General features: G+C 39.7%; 1 protein-coding gene across 1 annotated transcript in view; it reads left to right on the forward strand.

Annotated features, from left to right (window-relative positions):
- The window catches only part of rpap2 (RNA polymerase II associated protein 2), a 78,566-nt gene that overhangs the window by 26,015 nt on the left and 26,093 nt on the right, over positions 1-26,458 (forward strand). The window contains exon 10 of the mRNA XM_080195213.1: positions 7,950-8,018. Coding sequence (XP_080051339.1) covers positions 7,950-8,018 — 69 coding nt within the window. The remainder of the gene's footprint in view (positions 1-7,949; positions 8,019-26,458) is intronic.

A 26,458-nucleotide genomic window follows, 5' to 3' on the forward strand; every position in this document is an offset into this window, starting at 1 on the left:
AATTTCACAGTAACTTTATTGCCATGGATTAATGTAAGCCTTGTGACTAATAAATAAACTTTAACTTCATGCACAACTGCAGCCAGTGGTGGAAAGTGAATATTTGAAGTGGAGAATGGGGTGTTAATCTAACAAATGCCTCACTTGTAGCTTTGGGGGTTCAGGAGGTGAGTTACTTGCTGCAGAATACACAGTCTCTGACCATTTGTAGCCAGTGTATTTGTGACTCACCCAGTTAAGTTTCTAATTATATCCATGAGTAAATTAACAGTTCACGATCTTCCAGTGTGGTTGGCCAATTTATTTGAGGAAATCAGCATGGGTTCATTTTTAGTGTAAATTTATTTTTATGAAATACTTTTTTTTAGAACAATGTAGCCTTTTGAACCACTGTTCAGCCAAATACTGTTTAAAAATTAAGGTAATTAACAGCGACAACTGTTTCTCTCCAGGAAATACTCTCTTATCCTTTTGGTAGAAAATAATTTCCACGGCTTTAATGGGCTTATTTAAACAAAATAAAAACTCACCAGATGGTTTCACCAATTTTCTTCTTCACTGCTTTGGAAAGAAGCGCACACAATCCAACTGTTTTCAGTTAACAGTTTTCAGTCAGTGCAGCTGAGAAATGGACTGGAGATACTCTGGAGACCCCTGTACAGCAACAAATCTTTATCAAGAAAATCTCCAGGTGTCTGCTAGCAGTTGTTAAGAAATACTGAAATGTTGAGTTATTCTCCAGAGTTAGCAGAGATCAAGAGCTGGGGGTTAGTGAATGGCCATCAGGCTGAATTTAATTTAAAGTGGATTTTGAAAATTAGACTATGATAAGGAAGTCACAATAGAAATTGTATTCAAGAGTTTGATGTAAATTACATGACGATTAAGTACATCATCAACATTGGAACAGTGTTTAAATATCTGTGCAATCAGTGTTGTCAAAATCTTCCCAAACTCCCTTAGTTTATTTGTAAAAATAAAATTAATGTGCTGCTTACAAAATTCAAGTTTTCAGGTCTAATACTTTAAAGGTTAATTGATGCTGGTGAGTGATGTAAGTTAACATGCAAGATAATTGAAATAATTGCAGAGTAGGATGTGAGGGTTAGGTTGATTGCTAAATTGACGCTAGTATCAGGGGGATTAGCAGGGTGAACGTGTGGGGCTACGGGAATCGGGCCTGGGTGGGATTGTGGTCAGTGCAGACTTGATGGGCCAAATGGCCGCCTCCTGCGCCACAGGGATCGTGTGATTCTATGAAGCAGATTAATTTGTCCATTGTGCCTGTTGTAATCCTATTCATCTCACCGCTGGCATTCAGCTCTTTTATCTATGTTTAAACCAAGGCTCTAAAGAGGCAGGAGCTGAGTGACCCTGGCAAAACCCAAACTGAGGGTCCGTGACCTGGTTACTGCTGAGTATGTGATAGCGCTGTTGATGATCCCTTCCATAACTTTGCTTATGATTGAGAGTAGATTGATAGGGTGATATTTGGCTGGGTTGAAGTTGTCTTATTTCTTGTGCTCGGGACTTACCTGGGTAATTTTTCACCTTGCCGAGCAGGTGCCAGTGTTGTAGCTGTACTGGAATAGCTTGGCTAAGGGCTTAGTCTTCAGGGCTACTGCCAGAATATTGTCAGGGGCCAAAGCTGTTGCAGTATCCAGTGCCTTCAGCATTTTCTTGATGTCGTGCAGAATCGAATTGGCTGAAGACTGACATTTGTGATGCTGGAGACCACTGGAGGAGGCTAGTATAGATCATCCACTCAGCACTTCTGGCTGAAAATTGTTGCTAATGCTTCCGCCTAATCTTTTGCACAAATGTGCTGGGCTCATCTCATCTGTCATTGAGAATGGGGATATTTGTGGAGTCACCACCTCCAGTGAATTGTTCAATTTTGATTTTATTTATTATCAGTGTGGATTGGGATACAGTGAAAAGTATTGGTTCTTGCACAGTATACAAAGCAGACCATTCAGTGAGTAGAGAAGGAAAGCAGAGGGTGCAGAATGTAATGTTACAGTCATAGCTAGGGTGTAGAGAAAGATCAACTTAACATAAGGTGGGTCTATTCTAAAGTCTGATGGCAGCAGAGGAGAAGCTGTTCTTGAGTCAATTGGTACATGACCTCAGACTTTTGTTTCTTTTCCCCGACGGAAGAAGGTGGAAGAAAAATGTCTGGGTTGTGTGGGGTCCTTAATTATGCTGACTGTTTTTCTGAGGCAGTAGCAAGTGTAGACAGAGTCAGTGGATGGGAGGCTAGTTTGCACGATGGATTGAGCTATATTCACAACGCTTTGTAGTTTCTTGCGGCCTTGGTCGGAGCAGGAGCCATAGTAAGCTATGATACATCCAGATAGGATGCTTTCTATGGTGCATCTGGAGAAGTTGGGGAGAGTCATAGCTTACATGCCAAATTTCTTTAGTCTCTTGAGAAAGTAGAGGCATTGGTGGGCTTTCTTAACTAGTGTCGGTGCAGAGGGACCAGGACAGGTTGTTGGTGATCTGGACACCTAGAAACTTGAAGCTTTCAACCATTTCCACTTCACCTCTGTTGATATAGACAGGCGCATGTCCTCTATTATGGTTGCTGAAGTCGGTGACTATATCCCTCATCTTACTGACATTGTGGGAGAGATTATTGTCGTCGCACCATTTCACCAGATTCTCTATCTCTTTCCTGTACTCTGTCTTGTCATTGCTTGCAATGCATCCCACTATGGTGGTGTCATCAGCAAACTTGAAAATAGGGTCAGAGCAGGAGTTTGGTGTCACGATCATGAGTGTGTAAGGAGTATAGTAAGAGGCTGAGGACACAGTGTTGCGAGGCACTGGCGTTGAGGATAGTAGTGGAGGTGGCGTTGTTTGTCCAGCACTATTCACGACTGAATGTGGTCGAACTGCAGGGCTTAGTGCTGATCCATTGATCACATAACCTTTCCCAGAGTGCTTCCGTTCTTGCCTTTGCCAGTTTCTGACTTGTGGCCTTAATCTCTGAGATCTGTTAGTCAGCCACTTCTCTTCTGGCCCTGGCTCCTGTTTTGAACTCAATTATGTCCTGGCCTCCATCTAGTGGCAGAAAATGGTCAGTGCAGATAGTCCTGAGATTTTAGCTGCCACCTGCATTGGCCAGTGTCTGCCACTAGATGGAAGCTGGTTGATTTTATTGTCCTGAAGGAAGGAATAATTTTTAAACACAATTTACATTGTTTTATGTACTATATTCAGTGATGTACTTTATTTTGCAAGTTTTTATTGCTAGGAATGTACAAATGTATTTGCAAATGTATTTTAAGTTTGTTAGTGTCACAAGTTGGCTTACGTTAACACTGCAATGAAGTTACTGTGAAAATCCAATAGTTGCCACACTCTGGTGCCTGTTCAGGTACACTGAGGGAGAACTTAGCATGACTAATGCACCTAGCCGGCACGTCTTTCGGACTGTGGGAGGAAACAGGAGCACCCAGAGGAAAGTTATGCAGACACGGGGAGAACATGCAGACTCCGCACAGTCACACAAGCAAATAATCGAACCTGAGTCCCTGGAGCTGTTAGGCAGCAGTGCTAACCACTGTGCCATATTCCAACGTGCAGTGTTTTTTCTCAGCAGGAAATGTCTGAAGGAACCTTTAAAATTTAAGGCATTAATATTGATTCCAGTGGCAACCTATGATTCATTTAAACTCATTTACTTAAAGTTGTGATTTTTCTGGATCATAATTGCAACTTTAAATCAGGAATATTTTGCATTATTTGATATAATGTGATCCTTAAGACTATTACTGCCTTAACATGAAGAATATCATTGGTAGTTTTGCCATGTTAAAAATGGTGTGTCCAAATGCATGCAGACATATCACTTGTTGCAAATATGAAACAGTCTTACAATTGTTTCTCAGCTGCAGTCTAGAAGTGATCCTGAAGCGAAAAACAATCATGCCCTGGATCACCTGGACTATTGCTTAATGACTAGACTTCTTCAGCCAGTCTTACCAAAAAGATCAGCCTTCTACCACGTAATGTGCAACAGACCCTACAAATATCACCCGATTTGCCAAGAGCATGACAATGAAAGACCTGCTAAAATTAAATCTAGTGCACAAGCAAATTCTACAAAACTTTCAAAAGGGAATTGGAAAATACTTGAAGGCAAAAAAGATAGTGCTCTGAGACAAGCAGGGGAGTAGGGCTAATTGGATATTTGTGGGAGTGGCTGGAATGAGACACGATGAGCTGCTGTGTCATTCTTAGAATGTGTTGTCATTTTGCTGAAGATTAGCAAACTTCACGTCATGAATTTCAAAACATTTATGGAAAACTAACTGATGGAAGCAAGTTTAGATTAATGCGATTAAAAATAGAAATGCAGGGAAGACTCAACAGGTCTGGCAGCATCTGTGAAGAGAAACCGAGTTAACGTTTTGAATCTGTTTGACTTCTTCAGAGCTTTTATTTAGATTATTGAGGTTCTGCCGCCGCCCCCCCCCCTCCCCCGCCATGTTGCACAAGCATTTTAACAAGACACTTGAAGTGAAAGGTAATGGAATTTTGTGATGGTATTTTTAATATAAGCCACCAGGGTGATTATCATCTCAATAAGCACATAATAATGCTTGTCTCATGATTGCCTTCACTTTTTCTACATTAATGTTGGCCTTTTCTTCAGGTGACAACTTTAATACTTTCATTGCTAACCACAGCTGAAAACTAGAATTAATGGACCACTTTTGCTCATGATTCTGTGCTTGTCCCTGAATTGAAAGCTTTGTTCATCTGAGGACCTGGCCCTGGGGTGCAGCTTGCTTTAAAAGTGATTGGCCTTTGTCTGCTCCTGCGTACATAAATGTGCCACACCTATAGGTTGTGTGCTTTCAGCCCTCCTTTTAATATAGTCACAATAAGATGATTACACTGTGGAATGTGGTTTCTTTGGGACTGGTGATTGAGCAAAAGGTTTTTGTTTGGAGAAGCTTGACTGCATAATCATTGAGCAGCCTGGTGATAATGCACCAAGAGACCAAAAGAATGTACTTGAGCAAGTCACCAACTCCCTCACACTGCTTGATTTGAACACTGCTTCTTGATAGTGATGTATTGGGTGTTAGGTTGCTGCCAATCCATATGGAGAGAGATTCAATTAATTTAGGTGTGTATCTACATCCTTTTGTTATGAGGCTCCCTGAAACTGACCAACAAAAGATCCTTGTAGCGTACAAGAATAAAGATTCTTTGACTAGTATTTTGCATAATTACCCCAGTTGAATTTAAGCTGTCTTTTCCACTGTATCTCGTGGCAGATTAGCTAGGATGTTACATTTGAGCAGTCTTGTCAAGATGATTCCATCATCCATCTGGCTTAAGGTTACCAGTGGAGCCTCAGACTGGGCTGAGAACCAAATACTTGTTTTGATTTGAAATTTCCATCAAAAACACCCAAATGTCATGGAAGTAGCGTGAAATTCAAGTGTTACCCAAACCAGGAAGATTTAAAGTTTCAATTAACATTCTGCATTTGGTATTCTTGGATTCTCATTGTTGTTAGGTCATGACATATGACCAGTTACATATATGAAGGGAGGCGTCACCTACATCTGTATGTTGTTAAATTCTTAAAGGCGCAGTGCCCTTGCACCAGATTGATCATGAATGAAATTACGAATCATGCTTTGAAGGTGAAAGTTAGCATGATGATAAAACCCATACCAATAATGCAAAAAATTGACATTTTTTGTCTAGAACATTATTGACTTCTTGCCGCTTGCATCTCCTAAATTATTTTCTGTTAACTGTGTTTTTTTGCTTTATAATCCACCGGTCATTTACTCTAGAATAATTCATGATTCCATGATGGTTTTTTGCATCCACACATCCAATGTAATCAGAGACACCAAACTGAATAAGCTACTCCCTTTAATTTGTGGGGTTTTTTTAAAAGAAAATATTTGTGTGGGAGGCTATAACTTAATATGGCATTTGGATCAGTTCACTGTTAATGTTTTTGACGTTCTTTTAAGCCTCAATCAGTTTTTTAATTGAATTTAAGGTCTTTACTTTCTACGCTGATTTATTAAATTGTTAAAGAATAAGAGACTTTATTCATTGTCCATTGGATGAAATTCATTCTCCCTTCAATCGCAGTAGTCAAGTTTGTTAGTTGGTGTGAGAGCTATCCATGATTTGGTAATCTGATGAGACATATAATGTGCTGTATGGGAAATTTAAATGTTATACTGTCAGTAAGCAATTAATTTCTGAAATTGGAGTTAAGCTAAATTAATGCAGTTTAGAGAGATATTTTGCTTGCCAGTGATTCATTTTACAGCTGTAATAAGAGTGATGATAGTAAGTGTAGTTTGCATTTCAGCACCTATTCGTAGCATCTACAATCTCAGTATCAGAGCTTAATCCATCTGAAGCACTTCAGAAAAAGTAGTAATTGTCCCTGAAATCTGGACAGCTACAAAACAAGAATGCTGTGGTCCACCTAAAGAGAATGCAGAAGAAAAATTAACAGGGAATAAATTCCCTCTCTAAGTACACTATTTCCTCTCCCTTTCCCACCTGTCTTGACGTTATATTCTTTTTAAACTATAAGCCAACTTGTTTGTGGGGAAAGAATCTGGTCAGGTGCTGAGTAGATTGAGGTCTTTTGGGCAAGGGCAGAAGGTCAGCAGCAGCTGAATCCTGGTGGGAGAGGGCTAGAGGGATTTTATCTGTCAAGGGCTATCGAGCAGCTTTTGAATCACTGCTTGGATATGGGAATAGATCTGCTCAGAGCCAAAGGCTGACGAGGAAAATATTGTAGGGGTTGTGCATAGTGGCACCTTTTTTTAGGAGGACCTTGAACCTTAAAAACTAATACCCAAAAGTCAAGTAGCTTGGAATTCAGCTATGACATCAGGAAGATTTAAATGTTTTAATGTATTTACAAACCAGATTCCAGGATTCTTGTGGTTGCTTCTGAGGTTGGAGAATGTGACTATTTAGGTCTGGGAAGGGCAAAGCAGCATGAGTGTGTACATTATGAAATTCTTCAAAGGATAATGTACCTAGTTCTCAAGTAAAAATTGTGAATGATCTTTTGGATGTAGAAGTTAGTATTATAATGAAGCAATAAGATTCTCAGACAGTAATTTGACATTTTAAGAGTAAGCTACTTATTAGTTATTCTAATAGTAGCAATCCAATGCAGTAATGTCAGATTTCATAATCCGAAAGCTTATGATTTGAGCCTAGCTTCTGCAGAAGGGAAAATACTTACTCAAAGGTTCATCCTTTAGCAGAACTTGGTTTTATATCGTTCGAGTGATTCTAATTAACTTTTAATTTTGTGTTGGGTGCAGAGGATTGCTGAATGGAATTAGGGTAATATTTGAATACAGAACAAGCTTCTTTTTAATGGATAAAGAAACTATAATAGGATTCTTATTTTTGGTTATAATGTAATTTTGCTTCCTATGTGGTATTTTTGATATTAATGAAATGAAATATGATACTAGTTTGCTCAGCTCTTGTTCAGGTTTGTGGTTCCTGGTAGTATTCATTACTTTTTTTTAGAAATAAGGAGTAGTGTTGATGAGATGACACTTTGCAGCGTTTTGGCAAAACATTACACTAAGCTATCAAATGGTAGGATGTTACTTTATTGCTGCAATGTTCCAAATCTTAAGGTGGTAGAGATAAACATCTTATTAACCACCCTAAGATGCCCTCATGCACCTGTAGGCAGTTAGAGGACAATGTAGGCAGTGAGTGTTAACCTGGCTACAACCATGTGTCCATGCTTAGTCTTGGTCAGGGATCATGTGGTGTACAGGCTCTTAAAAATTCAAAAAATTAAAAACTTAAGTGTTTACTGGATAATGGAAGCTAAAAAAAATGAGTGTGAGATGCCTTTGAACTCCACCTCTTCTAGCTGATGACTTATTCTCTCCAATTATGTTTTTCAGGCTAACTAACACAAATATCATTCACAAAACTCCAGAATGGACCTTAATTGCAGTTGTGCTTCTTTCAGTGTAAGTATTGTAACTTTATTTTTGCTCAGAGATTAAAATAACTGATACTGGGTAAATTAGGAGACTGTGATTAGTAAATCAAAATACTTGCCAAGAAAATGGACAATGACATGAATAAGGAAGTTGAGAGGTAACTGTTTGAGGCGCTGGAAAAGAAGAATGAGTCTTGATCTCAACAGTAGGAATTTAGAAGAAAGAATGTACTTGGGGAAAATGTGGTCAGGGAGGGAAATGCACAAACACAAAGTACTTCTTTAATAGGTAGTTTTACAATATATATTTTTCAGTCACGATTAATTGCTAGATTATACCTGCTTTACTCTCGTTGCCTCACATTTGTTCAAAGAACAGGATCATTCTTGTGATGCAGTTCTATAGTGCTAACATGAAGCATCATAGGATTATTTAATCATGGGTATTGTAGCCAAACATGACCTTGTCCTCATCTGGTATTAACCCCAACATCTATTTTACAGCAAAGACACTTGTTTGTTATTAGCTATACGTCATAGGGGAAAGTTGCAAATCCTTAGTTCTTTTCTGTGTCGTTCAATGTAAGCGTGCTCTCATAACTCTATTCTCCACGAAAATTTGCAGCAAGACTTGGTTGAACAAACGTCTTACCCAATATGCCTTTAATTTCTTTAACCTTAGGGCAGCACGGTGGCACAGTGGTTAGCGCTGCTGCCTCACAGTGCCAGAGACGTGGGTTCAATTCCCAGCTTGGCTCACTGTCTATGTGGAGTCTGCACGTTCTCCCTGTGTCTGCGTAGGTTTCCTCTTGGTGCTGCAGCTCCCCCCCATAGTCCGAGAGATGTGTCGGTTAGGTGCGTTGACCATACTAAATTTTCCCTCAGTGTACCCGAACAGGTGCCAGATTGTGGCGACTAGGGGATTTTCACAGTAACTTAGTTGCATAATTGTCAACTTAATGTAAGCCTACTTGTGACACAAATAAATAAATAAACAAACATGATCTTGGTCAGGGATCATGTGGTGTACAGACCCTTAAAAATTCAAAAAATTAAAAACTTGCTTGTTTACTGGACAATGGAAGTCCAATTCTAGGAGTTATGTGTTGGATACAAGTTCTTTTTCAAAAAATATGTTGTTCACAATGCCGGCAGTAGTGATACTTGTGAGTTTTGTAAATACATAAAGAATATGAGGGAAAACTAAGGAAAGAGAAAAGTTGATTGGAGACAAAGGTAAATTGCATGTGGAAGCAGATGTATGGCATAATTCTCAATGAATACTTTTTATCTGTCTTCACAAAAGGGGGATGGTGCAGATATTATAGTTAAGAAGAAGGAATGGGATAAACCGTAGAAACAGAAGATAGGAGCTGGAGGAGGCCTTTTGGCCCTTCAAGCATGCTCCGCCATTCATCACTATCATCCAACTCAATAGCCCAGTCGTGCTTTTTCCTCATAACCTTTGATCCCGTTTGCCCCAAGTGCTATATCCACCTGCCTGTTGAATACATTCAATGTTTTGGCATCAACTACTTCCTGTGGCAATGAATTCCATAGGCTCACCACTCTTTGGGTGATGAAATGTCCCCTCACCTCCGTCCTAAGTGGTCTACCCTGAATTCTCAGACTGACCCCTGGTTCTGGACTCCCCCACCATTGGGAACATCCACCCTGCATCTACCCTGTCTAGTCCTGTTAGAATTTTATAAGTTTCTATGAGATCCCCCCCCCTCATTTGTCCAAACTCAGTGAAAACAATCCTAACCTAGTCAATTTCTCTTCATACATCGGTCCCACCAGCCCCGGAATCAGCCTGATAAACCTATGCTGTACTCCCTCGAGAGCAAAAACATCCTTCCTCAGAAAAGGAGACCAAAACTGCTTACAATATTCTAAGTGTGGCCTCACCAAGGCCCTGTATAATTGTAATAACACATTTCTGCTCCTGTACTCGAAATCTTTTGCCTTCTTTACCACCTGCTGCGCCTGCATGCTTATCTTCAGTGGCAAGGACAACCAGGTCTCATTGTTCTCTCTCCTCTAGTAGTAATCTTTCTTGTTTTTGTTTCCAAAGTAAATAATGTCACACTTATCCAAACTTCACAGTAACTTCATTGCAGTGTTAATGTAAGCCTTATCTGTGACTAATAAATAAATAAAATTAATCTACATGTGCCATTGATTAACCCATTCACCCAACCTGCCTAGATCATTCTGAAGAGTCTCTGCATCCTTGTCACAGTTCACCCTCCCACCCAACTTGGTATCATCTGCAAAATTTGAGACGTTACATTTTGTTCCTTTATCAAATCATTAAAAGATATTGTGAAAAACTGGAGTCCCAGCATCGATGCCTGTGGCACCCCACTAGTTACTGTCTGCCAATTTGAAAAGCACCCAATCCCATGTGCTTTAACCTTGCACGATAATCTCTTGTGTGGAACTTTGTCAAAAGCTTTCGGGAAGTCCAAATAAATCGACTGGGTCCCTTCGTCAACTCTACTAGTTACATCTTCAAAGAATTCCAACAGATTTGTCAAGCGTGATTTCTCCTTCATAAGTCCATGTTGACTCTGATCCTGCCACTGCTTTCTAAATGCTCTGCTATAAAGTCCTTGATAATGGATTTGAGAATTTTCCCCACTACTGACACTAAGCTTACTGATCTATAATTCCCTGTTTTCTTTCTATCTCCCTTTTTGAATGTTGGAGTGACATTCGCTACCCTCCAATCTACAGGGACACAGTGAGAGAAGAAATGTTAGCTGGATGAAATGTATCTCACCTGCAAAGAAAGCAAGGGTGGAAATAGATAAGCTGCTGATCATCATCTTCTCTGGCTACAAAGGACTACTAGCATAGCATTGATGCTTGCGAGGAAGGGAATTACAAGCCAGCCTAATCTTGGTGGTAGACAAATTGTTTGAAAACTTTAAAGGAGAATGTAAGTCATCATTTTAGAAAGGCATGGATTAATCAGAGGAAGTCAGGCATGGATCTGTAATGTGAAAATCATGTGTGGCTAATTTTGAGGAGGAATAATAGCAGCTGGCAGGTTTGATGTAGTTTATGTAGATTTTGACCAGTTTCTAGATGATAGGAAGACTGATCAAACATTTAAGAGCTCATAGGATCCCAGGACAAATGGTAAATTTGATTTGTTTCTCGAAGGCTGTTTGCAGTGGGGGTTCTGAAAGGCTCAGTATTAGGCTTCCTGCTTTTTGTGGTTTATATCCATGATTTAGACTTAAATGTCGGGTGTATGATTATGACATTTTCAGATGATACAAAATTTGGCTGTGTGGTTGATGATTAGGAAGAAAGCTATAGACTGTGGGAATGCGGCGAGAGATACCTTCTAAATGTTAGAGTTCTGAGAAATTTAGAGGTACAGAGGAATCTTGAAATGCTCTGAGCCAAAATCTCAGCTGTCTGATGCCCTTATCACCCCATTATTGGTTTGCAGTTCCACTAAATTATGGTACAGAAATGTTAATGCTGAAGGGTGCAGAAAAATGTCTAATGGTGTATGTGGAATGCCCCAGTCCAACATCCAGCCCAATTTATACACCATAATGACATTGTTCTTGAACTAGTTAGATCACATGGAGTATGCTGTTTTGATTTGGTCACTGCACAAAATAAAGATGCATGTGTTAAGGGTTTAAGGAAGGATTCAGGAGATTGAACCAACTGTAAGGAGAATGAACCATGAGGAAAGATTTTAGAAACTCAAGTTCTGCAGAAGACAGTACGAGTGAGCATTAATAGCAAGTCCCTTTGATGTTAAAACAAATTATTCTGCATTATCATTTTGAGGCACAAATGGAAACTGGCACCAGCAAAATCTGAATTATATTGTGAACCATGAATCGCCTTCTCTAATGAAAATGCTCTCTAACCGTCTAAAGTCTGTGTGCACAGTTCCATGTTTTTTTAAAGTTGAAAGAGCATGGGTAACATTGGCTTGCTTTTTCGTGCATTTCATGTATACACTACAAATGTTAAATTAGTAATAGCAGTATATGTGCAGTCTTAGACCATTGCTTCAGAGTTTGAAGTTTTAACAGTGCTACCTACCATCTAATTGAAGGAAAATATCTACAAATATAATTTTTAAGCAAATTTTCAATTTTAAGTTTTTGTACTACATGAAGCATTCAACTTGAAACTTTTGCCTTTTAGAGAAATCACTGGTGGTTCAGTGTAGTGTCACAGTAATAAGTTCCATCAGGGTTGAAGTCATCAACAATCCTATTTCGCGTTTTCAGCTTCAATTGTAATATTTTAGAATTCTTACGACAAGCTGTTCAGCTGCAAATGCTTTTCTTTCGGCCTGCCAGGTCAGTGGGACCTCTGGGGCAGAGAAGTACTTACTAGACATTTGCAGGTCAAATATGCCACAGGCTAACTTCATAGCACCCTCAGCATTATGTACCCTTATCTTGATATTGCTTCAGTCTGACACATTGTTTTAGCTTTACTGTCCCAGGGAAGTGTACACAAGCAAGTATTAGTGAAGGCTTCAGTGAGCCTTATGTCTGCGTCATAAAGTCAGCTAGTGCTCAAATGTTTCATTAAATCAGAACACAGAAAGTAACTTTAGTTGAATGCTTTGGTATAAATTTTTAATCAACTGTAAGAACAAATCTTTTGTCATTTCTACTACTTAGTCATATGGGTGACCGACTAATTTGTGAAACAGATCTTATGAATTTTTTAGAAAGTTTCCTGGCATAAATCTCTGAGTTAAGAGATAACCATTTATTGTAATTAAACAATGACATTTTAATTTCAATGTTTGTTGTATTGAATGTCTTTATAAATTTTGTATAGATTTTATAACACATCAGCTAATAGAAGTTTGGTCACCTTGGTGTTTGTCTTCACTGCTCGGATTTCAGCCATGATTAATCACAAAATAATGTTAATAAATTTATCCACAAGCTTCAAAAACATACAGTCCCTTGTACTTTCCAATTTTTTCACATTGATTTTTTTATGATGTTACCTCTTGATGCCTACAGACTTTAGTTATGAACTTATATGTTGTGCTGGGTAATTCTCAATTATCTGAATCAATGTAGCTTAGACTTCACAATCCCCATGGAATTTGCACTTGTGTTTAAGATGGCTGAGCAATAGATGATACTAAATGATACAGATAAACACATCTTTAAATATGCTGGTAGTATGAAATGCATGCTTGTTTTTTATTTAGGTGCTCAGTATTACTGGGACTCTTGCCACTTATGAATGATATACCCTGGGTGAAAACTAATGGAAAGCTTTCAGTGCTTATGTTAGAAAAATGTCTTGGCTAATGTTTTGTCTGAACTGGCTGATGGTACTGCATTGTGGTCAATTTTGCCAACAGACCTTGGGTTTAATCCTCTAAGATTTTCACCTAAAAGCTTGAGCGTAGTTTTGCTGTTCTGGGAGTAGAGTGTTAGCTTTGGGACACACCATTTAAACATACTTCAACTGATGTGGATCACAGGACAAAAACCATCAGTCATTTCAGTTAACTCTGCTGTTGAGAGATATACACAAGAGGCTACATTTAGCTGACATTCACAGCTTCAGAATAGATTCCAAGTGGTCTCAGTCCCAGTATGTTCTTCATTTAATGTAATTATTTTCTATATGACATGTAAGATGAAAGTTAAATAATTTTGAGAAGGAAAGTTTAACTATGATTTGGTTTGAAGAAATGGAAGACTTATCCTCATTGGATATTTTTGAAGTAGCTGTTTTTTTGTATATACTAGCAGACCATTTAATACACTGACCCATGCTTTCCAGGAACGATGGGATCAGTGGCTGACACTGTAAATTTTACCATCCAGCATGCCTGTCTAACTGTTGATAACTTATTCCATAAATTCCTGAATTTCTAATTTGAATGCACGTACAGCGGGCATGGTCATATGTCAGGAGCGACAAGGCATTTTTTTTTCCCAGCAATTTGATGAATGCATTCGATGTGAAATATTTCAAATTTGTTTGGAGGGGGTAGGGAGTGCAGTGATATTTAGGGTTGGTGCAGTGTGACAAGAATAGCGGTTGGCCACTGGAAGTAGTGCCAGAAATCTTCAAAATCATAATTTTCACAATGATTAATCCAAAAAAGGTTAGAACTGAAACAGGTTGATGTTACAGTTTCTCATGTCTCCATTCCTTCTTTTGCCAGTTACCTTAAATCTGTGCTGTCTCAGATTCTTGATCCTTCCACCAAGGGGAACAGTTTCTCCCTTATCTACTCTGACTCTGTCCACCTCCCGCCCCTTTGATTTGAACATCTCTGCATTATCAAATTTCCTTCCAAACTCTTCGTCAGGAAGATTCTCTAGTCTGTCTACATAACTGAAGTTCCTCACCTCTGGAACCATTCTTGTGAATCTTCTCTGGACTTCCTCCAATTCCTTCAAACCCTTTCTAAATACCCAGAAATGGATGCAATGCTCCAGTTGAGGCCAAACAAATTTTTTACAAGTTTAACATAACCTCGTCCTTGTAGTTTTTGCCCCAATCGATAAACCTACAGTATTCTTTATGTTAATTTCATGGCAACATCTGACCAATTGTCATTGTATGATTTTATTAGAAATCATCTGCTTTCTTTTAAAGATGGCAATCTGAACAGTAAATAGTGTGTTTTCTAAAGCCTGATATTTGTATAATTGAAGTGGATGTATTGTCGTGATCTTATCCTTGCTATTTATGGATGTCGTATCTGTCCGTGACAGTATAGAAACAGAGGCAGGAGGCCATTCAGCCCTTCGAGCCTGCTCCGCAATTCATTTTGATCATGGCTGATCATCAAATTCAACATCCTGATTCCCTCTCCCCCATATCCCTTGATCCCTAAGAGCTGTACCTAATTTCATCTTGAAATCAGACAGTGTTTTGGACTCAACTACATTCTGTGGTAGTGAATTCCACACATTCACCACTCTCTGGATGAAGAAATTTCTCCTCACCTCAGTTCTAAAAGGTTTATTCCTTATTCTCAAACTATGACCTGTAGCTGTGGACTCCCCCATCATTGGAAACATTAGATTCAGAAAGAATGTTTCCAATGATGGGGGAGTCCAGAGCTACAGGTCATAGTTTGAGATGGGGAGTAAAAATACTGGTTTGGTCAACAACACCCATATCCTGTGAAATAATTTTTTAATATGTAATGTATGGCCTAATATGAAAATTCAGGATGAATTCTGCAAACTCGTTTGATCTATGAGTTGTAATTTATTTATAGAATCCCTATAGTACAGAAGGAAGCCATTCAGCCCAGAGAGCCTGTCCTGCCCAGGCCCTTTTCCCATAGTCCCACACATTTTAGCCTGTTAATCCCCCTGACACTAGGGTCAATTTGTGTGGGTCAGGTTGATTGGCCATGCTAAATTGACCCTAGTGTCAGGGGGATTAACAGGCTAAAATGTGTGGGACTATGGGAGAAGGGCCTGGGTGGGATTGTGGTCAGGACAGGCTGTCTGGGCTGAATGGCTTCCTTCTGTAGTATAGGGATTCTATAATAAATTACAACTCATAGATCAAACTAGTTTGCAGGATTCATCCTGAATTTTCATATTAGGCCATACATTACATTTTAAAAAATTATTTCACAGGCTACGGGTGTTAACTGTGTGGGTTAGGTTGATTGGCCATGCTAGTCTTTGGACTGTAGGAGGAAACCGGAGCACTTGGAGGAAACCCACGCAGACATGGGGAGAATGTGCAAGTTCCACGCAGACAGTGATCCGAGGCCAGAATTGAACCTGGAATCCTGGTGCTGTGAGACAACAGTGCTAACTACTACTTTCCTTCTGTCATGTGGAATATTTGACAAATGTCAATTTCTAATTGCAGTATTAATCACACCTATAGATGATTGATTCTCATTGTAAATGGGTCACTGACTTTAGATAGTAGATGGTTCTTGCAAAGTTAAAATCATTTTAATTGTAATCATCTGTACTCTATCTGTATTCTATCACACTGACCACTTGATGGCTCTGCAAAAGCAATATAAAACATGAAACCCTAAAACTATATGTAAGTCACATTGTTCCTCTGAAATGAGGCAAATTTGGTGTTTTGCTCCTTCTTATTAGTCAGTCTAACATAGCTTTCTACCCTGATTGAAATCAACATTCAATTTTTCCACCTGAACTAGCTATACTCTTCCTTGTAAAGGCTTAAATCCAGCACCATCTTACTTGATACAGAGACCTTTGTACAAAATAAAGTTAATAACCACTGCAGCCACACATGGAAAATCACACATTTTCATGTGGACAAGAAACTAGACTTTACAGCCCCAGTAAGACAAAAATAGAAAATAAATACTTGCATTTATGTAGTGCCTTTCATGATCGCAGGATGTTCCAAAAAGCATTCATTTTGAAGTGCATTCACTGTTGTAGTGCAGGAGATGTGGCATCTAATTTGCATACAACAAGCTCCCACAAAACAGCAATGGGGCAATGACCAGATTTATTTTTAATTGTATTGGTGAGGTAAAAATTTTGCACAAGATATCTGGAGACCAGCACCCCACTCTTCAGAATAATGCCATGAGACATTTTACATCTATCCAAGAGGGAAGATGGGGCCTTCTCATGAAAAAACAGCACCTCTGATAGTGCAACAGTCTCTCGTACCTGTACTGGCGTTGAAATAAGAGGCAAGAATGTTGGTGCCACGTGTTGAGAGTGCTATGTCGATATTGTAGAGGAATGCCAGCTAAGAAACCTTCCCCTTAGCGCTTGCAACCTGATAACCTTTAATTGACCAAAGTCATCCATGGCTCAGTTGGCAGCACACTTGTCTCTAAATCACTAAGATTCCAGGTTCATGTTCCACCTCAGGACTTTAGCACAAAAATCAAGGCTGACATTCCAGTGCAGTATCCTGTCGGAGGTGCCAAATTTAGCATGAGACGCCAAACCAAGGCCCCAGATGAGTGATTGTGTGAACGGTAAAAATTCCATGACACTATTTCGAACAAGAACGGGGGTTGCGTGGGGGTGGGGGCAGGACATTTGTCCTGCAATCAACAGCACAGTAAATAGATCACCTGGTCATTATTGCTTCACTGTTTGTGGGAGTTTCCTGAGTGCAAAGCTGGTTGCCTTGTTTTCTGCAGTGTAACAATTATTATAGTTTCAAATTATAATAGACTGGAAGCCTTAAAGTGTTAGCTGATCTGAGAGAGCCAGAATGGATTTGTAAAGGGTAAGCTGACGAACCTGATTTAATTTTATTTGGGAAAGGTGGCTGAAGTACCATACATAGATTTTTATCTCTAGGGACTTCCAGAAGACATTTGATCAAGTCTCGTAAGAAACTGCTAGCTAAAGTTGAAGCCCGTGGAATTGAAAGCAAATTATTGACCGGGTTAGGAAATTGGCAGAATGACAGGAGTCAGAGTAGAGATAATTGGCAGGCACTCTTAATTGGCAAGGTGTGACTAGTGGTGTCCTGCACCAATCTGCATTGGTCTCCAATTATTCACCGTATTTCTTAACCCTTAGGTGATCAGGGTAAGAAGTGGTGTAGTGTTATTATTGCTAGTAATCCAGAGATCCAAGGTAATGCACTGGAGATACGGGTTTGATGATAGTGAAATTTGAATTCAATAAAAAAAATCTGGAATTAAAAGTCCAATGATGAGTGTGAAACTATTTTTGATTGTTGTAAAAACCCATCTGGTTCATTAATGCTCTTTAGGGAAGGGAATCTGCCACCCTTACCTGGTCTAACCTAAATATGTCTCCAGATCCACAGCAATGTGGTTGCCTCTTAAGTGCCATCAGGGATGGATAATAAATGCTGGCCCACGTCCCATGAACGAATAAAAAAAAAGATAAAGAGCCACATATCCAAACTTGCTACTGACAAGAACAGTGGCGTTGTAAACATTGTAAATGGAAGTATAGAATTACAGAACTAATGGTAGGAAGTTTCTGGACAGAACTTTGGCAAATGGATTTCATTGTAGGCAAGTGTGAGGTCATCTACTGTGGACCTAATCAGGATAGATCAGCAAATAAAAGTTAAATATTGCGGATGTGGGAAACCTGAAATAAAAACTGAAAATGCTGGAAAAACTCAGCAGGTCTGACAGCATCTGTGGAGAGAGGAACAGAGTCAATGTTTCAAGTCCATATGACTCTTCAGAACCTTTTTTCCTCAACTCTTCTCTTTCAACTCCAAATTCTTTTCCAACTCCAGGAATATGTCCTTAACCCTGCAAAGCCTTTGGGCATCTCACTCTCACCTCTGAAGTTTTCCTCTTCTCTTTCTCTCTCCCCTGCCCTGACCCTCGTTCATTTGTTTGTTGTCCTTGACCTTAGAACATGCATTTTAAATTCAACTTGTATTTTTTGTGATCTCCTAGCAAATAAACGTAGCAGATATATTTAACCTAGAATGGATGAGGGGAACTTTGGTACATGTTTGGAGTGAGAGAGGATTTGAAAGCTGATGTACGATGTGAGTATTAGGAGGGCACAAATGCATGGTTTAAAAAGGTGCCACAATTTGAAGCAGTTTGCTTGTTTTGTTTTTGAACTATTTAAGCTGCTGATATAGTGACAATAAATGGAGCTTAAACAGCAATAAAATGTTGTTGATCATTTATAGCATTTTTTGAAGTGGGCACTCTTTCAGGAGTGAAGATGTGAGTGCGTTATCAAGCAATAATAGCTCATATTACAATCTTGTTGTACTGTCCTAGCCAGCCATATTATCCACTTATCTGCCTGTTCAGTTTGTTAGTTTCAAGGGTTAGCCTTCATCCAGCTGCTGAGAGAAAGCGCATGTGTTTATGTAGCTAAATATTATTCACTTGATTATTGCACGGGAAAGTATTAAAACTACAATCAATTTTATGAACATTATCTTGAGTAGTTTGTACAGGTGAGTATCTTTTCACAGGTGAAACGAGCTAGTTATCACTGGCTGCAGTTGATTCTCACCTGTCATTGTATAGTCGTCAGCTCTGAAAATGCAAATTTCAAAGTTGTTGCCACTATACTGCCAAATGGACATGGATTATTTATCAACTTGGACATCAACGGTGGAAGAGAAAATGTAGTTTGTTTATTTGATTATGCTTGACAAACTTTCCATAAGTATGTAATCTTTATTCATCATTAGTTTTGGTTTTTCATTCATGTCTGAGACATTTACAGAATATTTTTCTGTACTTTTATTTTGATGTTTTCTTTTCAGTAATGGAGCAAATTTAAGAAAAGTTCAATTCCAGGCTGCAATGCCATTGTTCACAGAAGGATTACATTGCAAGTTTACTTGGGCAGTTTGCATTTTAAAAATGCAGGCAATTGATCAGTATAAAACAAATATAAAAATAAGAATTGAAATTCCTTTGGAATAGAGGCTGAATAATGTCTGCATCCGCGGTCCCTAATTTCACTTCATCCGAAGACCACACTTGGTCTTGACTTACCATAGGAGATGGAGTACTTACCTTTATAAATTTGTTAAAATCCTGGATTAGAAATAAATACAAGAATACAGAAAGCTGAAATAATTCTAATATTGTACTCTTACTAGGATTAGACTTAAATTCATGGGTAAGCCTGTATCTGACTTGGGAGATGTTTCCAATAAAAGAAGGGGGGATTCCCAATGGAGTTTGTTGTAGTAAGCCGTGTCTCATTGCAAAGATGAACGAAAAGTAAAGAATCTATGAAACAGCATAAATCTTTTAAAGTTTCATTGAGTTGATCATTAAAATTCTTAGTTCAGTGTTTGCAAGCGCTCAGGGTGTTCGGCTATCAGTGGTTTATAGGTCAGTGATGATGTTGAAATTGTATGAGACTATACTGAGACCACATCTTGAGTGGTCTCAACTAAACTCTGTTTAGTTTCTGGTTCTTTGCAGAAAAAGCATACAGTTATAGTAAGGAGTCCAGATGATAACTGCAATGTTGTTCTGAGCTTAGCGGGCTCTCTAGAGAAGGTGATGACTTGATAGCGGTGTTTTAAGTTTTTTTGTGGGTCTGGAGAATTTGATCCAGGGAAGTTCTTCTGCCAGGATCAGAAATACGAAACATTTTTAAAGTTCATCGTGTTGAAGGATTTTTTTAACAACATAACAAAAGAAACTACTTGAATCTTTTGAGGAATATAATTGTGCATAGAATCTTAGAATAATTACAGCACAGAAGGTGGCCTGTTGGACCCAATGAGTTTGTGCCAGCACTCTGCAAGAATAATTTGATTTGATTTATTATTGTCATATCTATTAACATACAATTAAAAGTATTGTTTCTTGAGTGCTATAAAAACAAAATATACTGTTCATATAAAAGGGAACAAGAGAGTGCAGAATGTTGTGTTATAGTCATAGCTAGGATGTAGAGAAAGATCAACTTAATGCAAGGAAGCCCATTCAAAAATCTAAAAGCAACAGGGAAGAAGCTGTTCTTGAGTCAGTTGATACGTGACCTCAGACTTTTGTATCTTTTTCCCGAAGGAAGAAGGTGGAAGAGAGAATATCCGGAGTGCATAGGGTCCTTAATTATGCTGGCTGTTTTGCCAAGGCAGCGGGAAGTGTAGACAGAGTCAAGGGATGGGACGCCGGTTTGCATGATGGATTGGGCTCTATTCATGACCTTTTGTAGTTCCTTGCGGTCTTGGGCAGAGCAGGAGCCATACCAAGCTGTGAATGCTTTATATGGTGCATCTGTAAAAGTTGGTGAGAATCCTAGCTGACATGCCAAATTTCCTCAGTAACTTATTACTAAATTAGTAATTTAGCTGACTCAGCCTTTTCCCACAACAGTGTACTTCCTCCCACACCACCTTCAGGTGCTATCAATTCCCCTCAGAAAGCCACACTTGAGTCTGCCTCCATCACACTCTCAGTACCTTCTAGATCTTGTTTTAACAGAAGTTTTTCCTCACATTTCTAATGGATTGCCTGTTGAATGGAATATCATGACATTATTTTGAAAAGATCTACATGAATGCTGACTGGAGCTATTAATTCTAATATGATGCTGAAAATCTAATGGAAGATTAGGAAAGACAAGGCAGATGATCTTACATGCCTTCTGACCAAATTATCTCTTCTATAGAACTGGAGGGATAAAAGCTGAAATCCTGTCCATCAGAACTGGTTACTCATCACTTGAGTAAGCTGAATCTGTCAGTATTTGGAAAATCATGGGTCAGGAGTTGCTTGATTTCTTATGAGACTATATGTAATCTTAGTATGTTCTTTATAAAAGGTAAATCACATTTCAAGTTTCAGTAAAGGAAAATATTAGCTCTGCAATAAAATTGGGAAGGCTGCTAATCAGAGGCAGCAAAGTGACGCAAGACAACATCATCCCGGTCAATGTAAGAGGACATGGAGAGGTAAACATAGGAGGAAAGTTTTAAAGTTACTTTTAATTTTGGTTAGGATTCTGCAGGAAAATTGGATACAGAACAAAGAACAACCCAGCATGGGAAACAGGCCCTTCGGCCCAACGAGCCCACGCCGCCGCATCTTCCTACACCTACCCTGCCCTGTGTGTATGTGAGTGGAACCCCTAATGTAGCCAGATTCAGGGGAGAATAGTGTCAATTTGGTACACCAATCAGCCTAAGAGCACATCTTTGGGGTGTGGGAGGAAACCGGAGCACCCGGAGGAAACCCACGCAACCACAGGGAGAATGCGCAAACTCCCACAGACACAGGCCCAAATCCATGTATCTGCACAGCTAGCAGTGCTAGTCACTGAGCTGTTGTGGTGCCCATCTGCTGGTCCAGGATTAAGCACACACAACGACACGAAGTACTAGGCCACTCCCGGAACCTCCGAGAGCAGCCCACGCATGACCCACCCCGTGTGCATGCCCCTCATTTGACAACAAGGTGGACCGACACCTGTGGAATAAAAAGACAAAACGTTAACATGTAATACTACATTTCTGGTGTCGTCCCAAGGCTCTGACCCTATTTAATACCCTCTACTATAACCCTCCATCCTTGTTTCGCTCATGTGTCTATCTAAGTAAACCTTAAACAAGTCCAACGTGCCTGCCTCCACCACCCTACTCAGTAGCGCGTTCCATACCCCCATGACCCTCTGTGTGAAAAACCTTCCTCTCGTATCCAAATTATACTTCTCCCCCCTCACCCTTAGATCGTGACCTCTCGTAATTGTCCCCAGTCTAGGGAAAAGCCTACCACTGTTGACTCTATCTATTCCCTTCAGTATTTTATACACCTCTATCATATCCCCCCTTAATCTCCGTCTTTCTAAGGAGAAGAGCCCCAGTTTCTCCAACCTTTCCTCGTAACTCAGTCCCTCCATGCCAGGCAACATCCTGGTAAACCTCCTCTGCATCCTCTCCAGGGTCTCCATGTCCTTCCGGTAGTAAGGCGACCAGAACTGGACGCAGTACTCCTAATGCGGTCTAACCAACGTTCTGTACAACTGAAGCATTAGACGGCAGCTCTTATACTCTATACCCCTTCCTATAAAGGCTAGCATTCCATAAGCTTTCTTCACAACCTTCTCTACTTGTGTTGACACCTTCAGAGACTTGTGCACCTGCACTCCCAGGTCCCTCTGTATTTCTATACTCTTAATCGGTCTACCTTTTATCACGTAACTTCTCCCTGCATTATTCCTTCCAAAATGCATCACCTCGCATTTGTCAGGATTAAATTCCATCTGCCATCTATCTGCCCAATATACCAACCTATCTATATCCTGTTGTGTCACCTGATAGTCCTCCTCGGTATCTGCCAATCCTGCCATCTTGGTGTCATCCGCAAACTTGCTGATCACACCACGTACGCCCTCTTCCAAGTCATTTATATATACTACAAAGAGGAAAGGTCCCAGTACTGAGCCCTGCGGCACACCACTGGTGACTGACCTCCTGCCAGAAAAGGACCCCTCAACAACTACTCTCTGTCTCCTATTGCCCAGCCAGTTTTCGATCCACCTAGCTACCTGTCCTTGTATCCCATGTGCCTTAACCCTTTCTACCAGCCTACCGCGAGGGACTTTGTCAAACACCTTACTGAAATCCATATAGATGACATCAACGGCTCGCCCATCGTCAACCGTTTTTGTCACCTCCTCGCAAAATTCTACCAGATTCGTAAGGCAAGACCTCCCCCGAACAAAGCCATGCTGCGTATCCCTAATTAGATCGCAACGCTCCAAATGCTCATACATCCTATCCCTAAGAGTTTTTTCCAATAATTTTCCTACCACCGATGTCAAACTCACTGGTCTATAATTACAAGGGTTATCCGTACTACCCCTTTTAAACAGCGGTACCACATTAGCTACCTTCCAGTCTTCTGGGACCTCACCTGTGTCCAAAGAAGAGACAAAGATTTGTGTCAGAGGCCCAGCAATTTCATCTTTCACCTCCCTAAGCAGCCTGGGATAAATACCATCAGGCCCCGGAGCTTTATCCGTTTTTATGCTACCTAAAAGCCTTAGCACTTCCTCCCTCGTAATGGCTATTTCCTTCCACTGATCTACAGCTCCCTCCAAGACATTACACGACACCAAACCCCTCCCCTTCGTGAATACCGACGCAAAGTATCCATTCCCTCAGACTCGATACATAGCTCCCCTCCTTTGTCCCTAAGAGGACCAATTTTCCCTCTAACCACTCTCTTGCTCCTAATATAAGAGTAAAATGCTTTTGGATTTTCCTTAATCCTATCAGCCAAAGCCATTTCATGCCCTCTTTTCGCCCTTGTAACTCCCCTTTTTTAGCTCCCTCCTACTCTCTCTATATTCCCCCAGCGCACTCTCCGTTCCTAGTTGTTTCGACCTAACATATGCCTCCCTCTTCTTCCTGACCAAGTCTTCGATACCCCCTGTAATCCACGGCTCTCTAATCCTGCCTTTCCCATCCTTCCTCTTTACCGGCACATGCCTTTCCTGCAACATTTTCGGTTTGCCCTTAAAAGCCTCCCACTTACCAACCGTGGACTTGCCAGCTAACAACCCCTCCCAATCAGTGTCCTTCAGCTCCCTCCTAATCCGGCTATAGCTCGCATTCCCCCAGTTCAGAACCCTCCCCTTCGGACGGCACTCATCCCTTTCCATTTTAATCCTAAAGTAGATGGACTTGTGGTCACTGTTAGCCACATGTTCGCCTACCTCAACCTCAACCACCTGCCCTGGCTCATTTCCCAACACTAAATCCAGTGTAGCCCCCTCCCTAGTCGGGCTAGTTACATACTGCTCCAGGGACCCTTCCAACACACATTTTACAAACTCCTCCCCATCCGTACCCCCAGCTCTAGGCACCTTCCAATCCACTCCAGGAAGATTAAAGTCACCCACTACAACCACCTTATTCTTTCTGCACCTATCTAAAATGCCTCTGCAAATACCTTCCTCCACTGACCTCGGGCTGTTGGGTGGCCTATAGTATACCCCTAGCATCGTAATCTCTCCCTTTTTATTCTTCAACTCCACCCACAGCAACTCAATCCCTAACTCCTCCATATTGTCCTCCCTCTGCACTGCTGTGATGTGCTCCTTTACTAACAACACCACCCCACCACTCTCTTCAACCCTCCTCTGTCACACCTAAAACACTTATACCCAGGAACATTATGTAATGCGCGTTCTTTAGCGTTATTCTTGAAAGCCTCTGTTTTCAGTCCTTAATGGCCACTTGAACCATTATAATCTTCTGTTTTTATTTGGAAAGCCAGCTTTAAAATATTAGTGTTCTTGTGAAAGTTAAATTCATATTTTATAAATTTCTATCTGCTGTGCATGACTAATTTTCAATGGATTAATGTAACAGTTGTACAAAGTTAAATTAGTACTACTTTCTTTCCAATTTTTTTCTCCGTTTCCACAGTTGCAATTTTTCTGTTGTTTAGGATTTTAAGCATTTATTTTGCTCAAAGTTCATGCAGCTTGAAAAACATATTCCTGAAAAGGAAATACTAAAAAAAAGCTTTGCAATGCAACTTAAATCATTAATAGTAGAAATATTGAATTCCTTGCTTTTAAGTTTGTTAATTTTCTTATGTTGACTTTTTTATATTTCTTAGTCATTAGTGAGTTATACAATGCTATGTCTACAGATTATTTGCACTTCCTTATCTATGATGGTTAGCAGCTGACAATCAGACATAAAACTTTTATTAATTGGAAAAGCAGAGCCAGCTGCTGAGAATGTTCCTCATGGTCTGACTATAATCAGATTTTGTACCTTCGTTTGATCATAATAAATCTAACTTATTTGCACAAAGTATTATGGAGACTTTATTAGTACAAAGGTTAGTAAAGTCTCATGAAGTGTTTGAGGTGTAAAATATAATCTTTCACGTTTCTGATGTAATTACAGCATATGTTAAACATCTGAATCTTTTGCATTTTGTGTTAAATTGTAAACCAAATGATTGGAACTACGGTTATAGTATGTATTGGCCAAGAGTTTCCAGATGGGGTCCAATCGGTCCACCAAGGCACAAATGCACTAATTTTGCAAAATGAATTTAATGCTCAAAAGGTTTTGTAGAAACTCATTGCATAGCACAGAAGATAAAATTTTCTATGAACCAATGTGATCAGGCAATTCCTTGCAGTTTTATAAATTGGATTAAAATAATTTTCAGTATTAATTTGAAGAGTGGCATCCCGGTGTTGTTTTAATACTACCCTTAAAAATGGGTATATCATAAAAGTTAGTATTTCTAATTGATGTCTAGTCTACCTTCTTTGGGTAACATGATTTCAGATGAGGCTTTTCAAAAAGAAATATACAGAACTATTTACTAGTTACATTGATGGACAGTAGTTAGTTTTTCAGTGCCTTTAAGCACAGAATGCTAAGAGCCACTCTGAAGGCGCACAATCATAGAAACTCAGCATGGTGATTCATTTGAAAGTGGGTGCGTGACCATAGGTGGGTATAGGTATCTCCCAATGTGATGTTTTGTAAACTAGCACAAAAGTCATAGAGTCATAGAGATTTACAGCATGGAAACAGGCCCGTGGGCCCAATTTGACCATGCCACCTTTTTTTTAAAACCCCTGAGCTAATCCCAATTGCCTGCATTTGACCCATATCCCTCTATACCCATCATAGCCATGTAACTAACTAAATGCTTTTTAAAAGACAAAAATTATAAATTTAAGATTGCTTAAAACTTGCACTGACGTAATTTTCACTTAAAATTTTCTTAATGGGTTTGACTTTTTTTGGCCGAGTTGTGTTTAAAATATCAGGAAACCTGAAGACAACATTTTTTGAGAATTTGAGGAGAGCTCACAGCATTAATGAAAACTCATCTTGAGGTAGAATGTGTCCAACTGCAAAAGAAGCACATCATGCTTCTTCATAGCGGGAGCCATCTTGCTTGATTTGAAGAAGATAGCTTGAAATTCTCAACCAGAATTTCCTTCCTTTTTCGCCATCGCATTTTTTTGATTCTTTTAGGGG

Source organism: Carcharhinus amblyrhynchos, chromosome 9 (assembly GCF_965287045.1).
Source record: "Carcharhinus amblyrhynchos chromosome 9, sCarAmb.v2.hapA, whole genome shotgun sequence".
Classification (NCBI taxonomy): domain Eukaryota; kingdom Metazoa; phylum Chordata; class Chondrichthyes; order Carcharhiniformes; family Carcharhinidae; genus Carcharhinus; species Carcharhinus amblyrhynchos.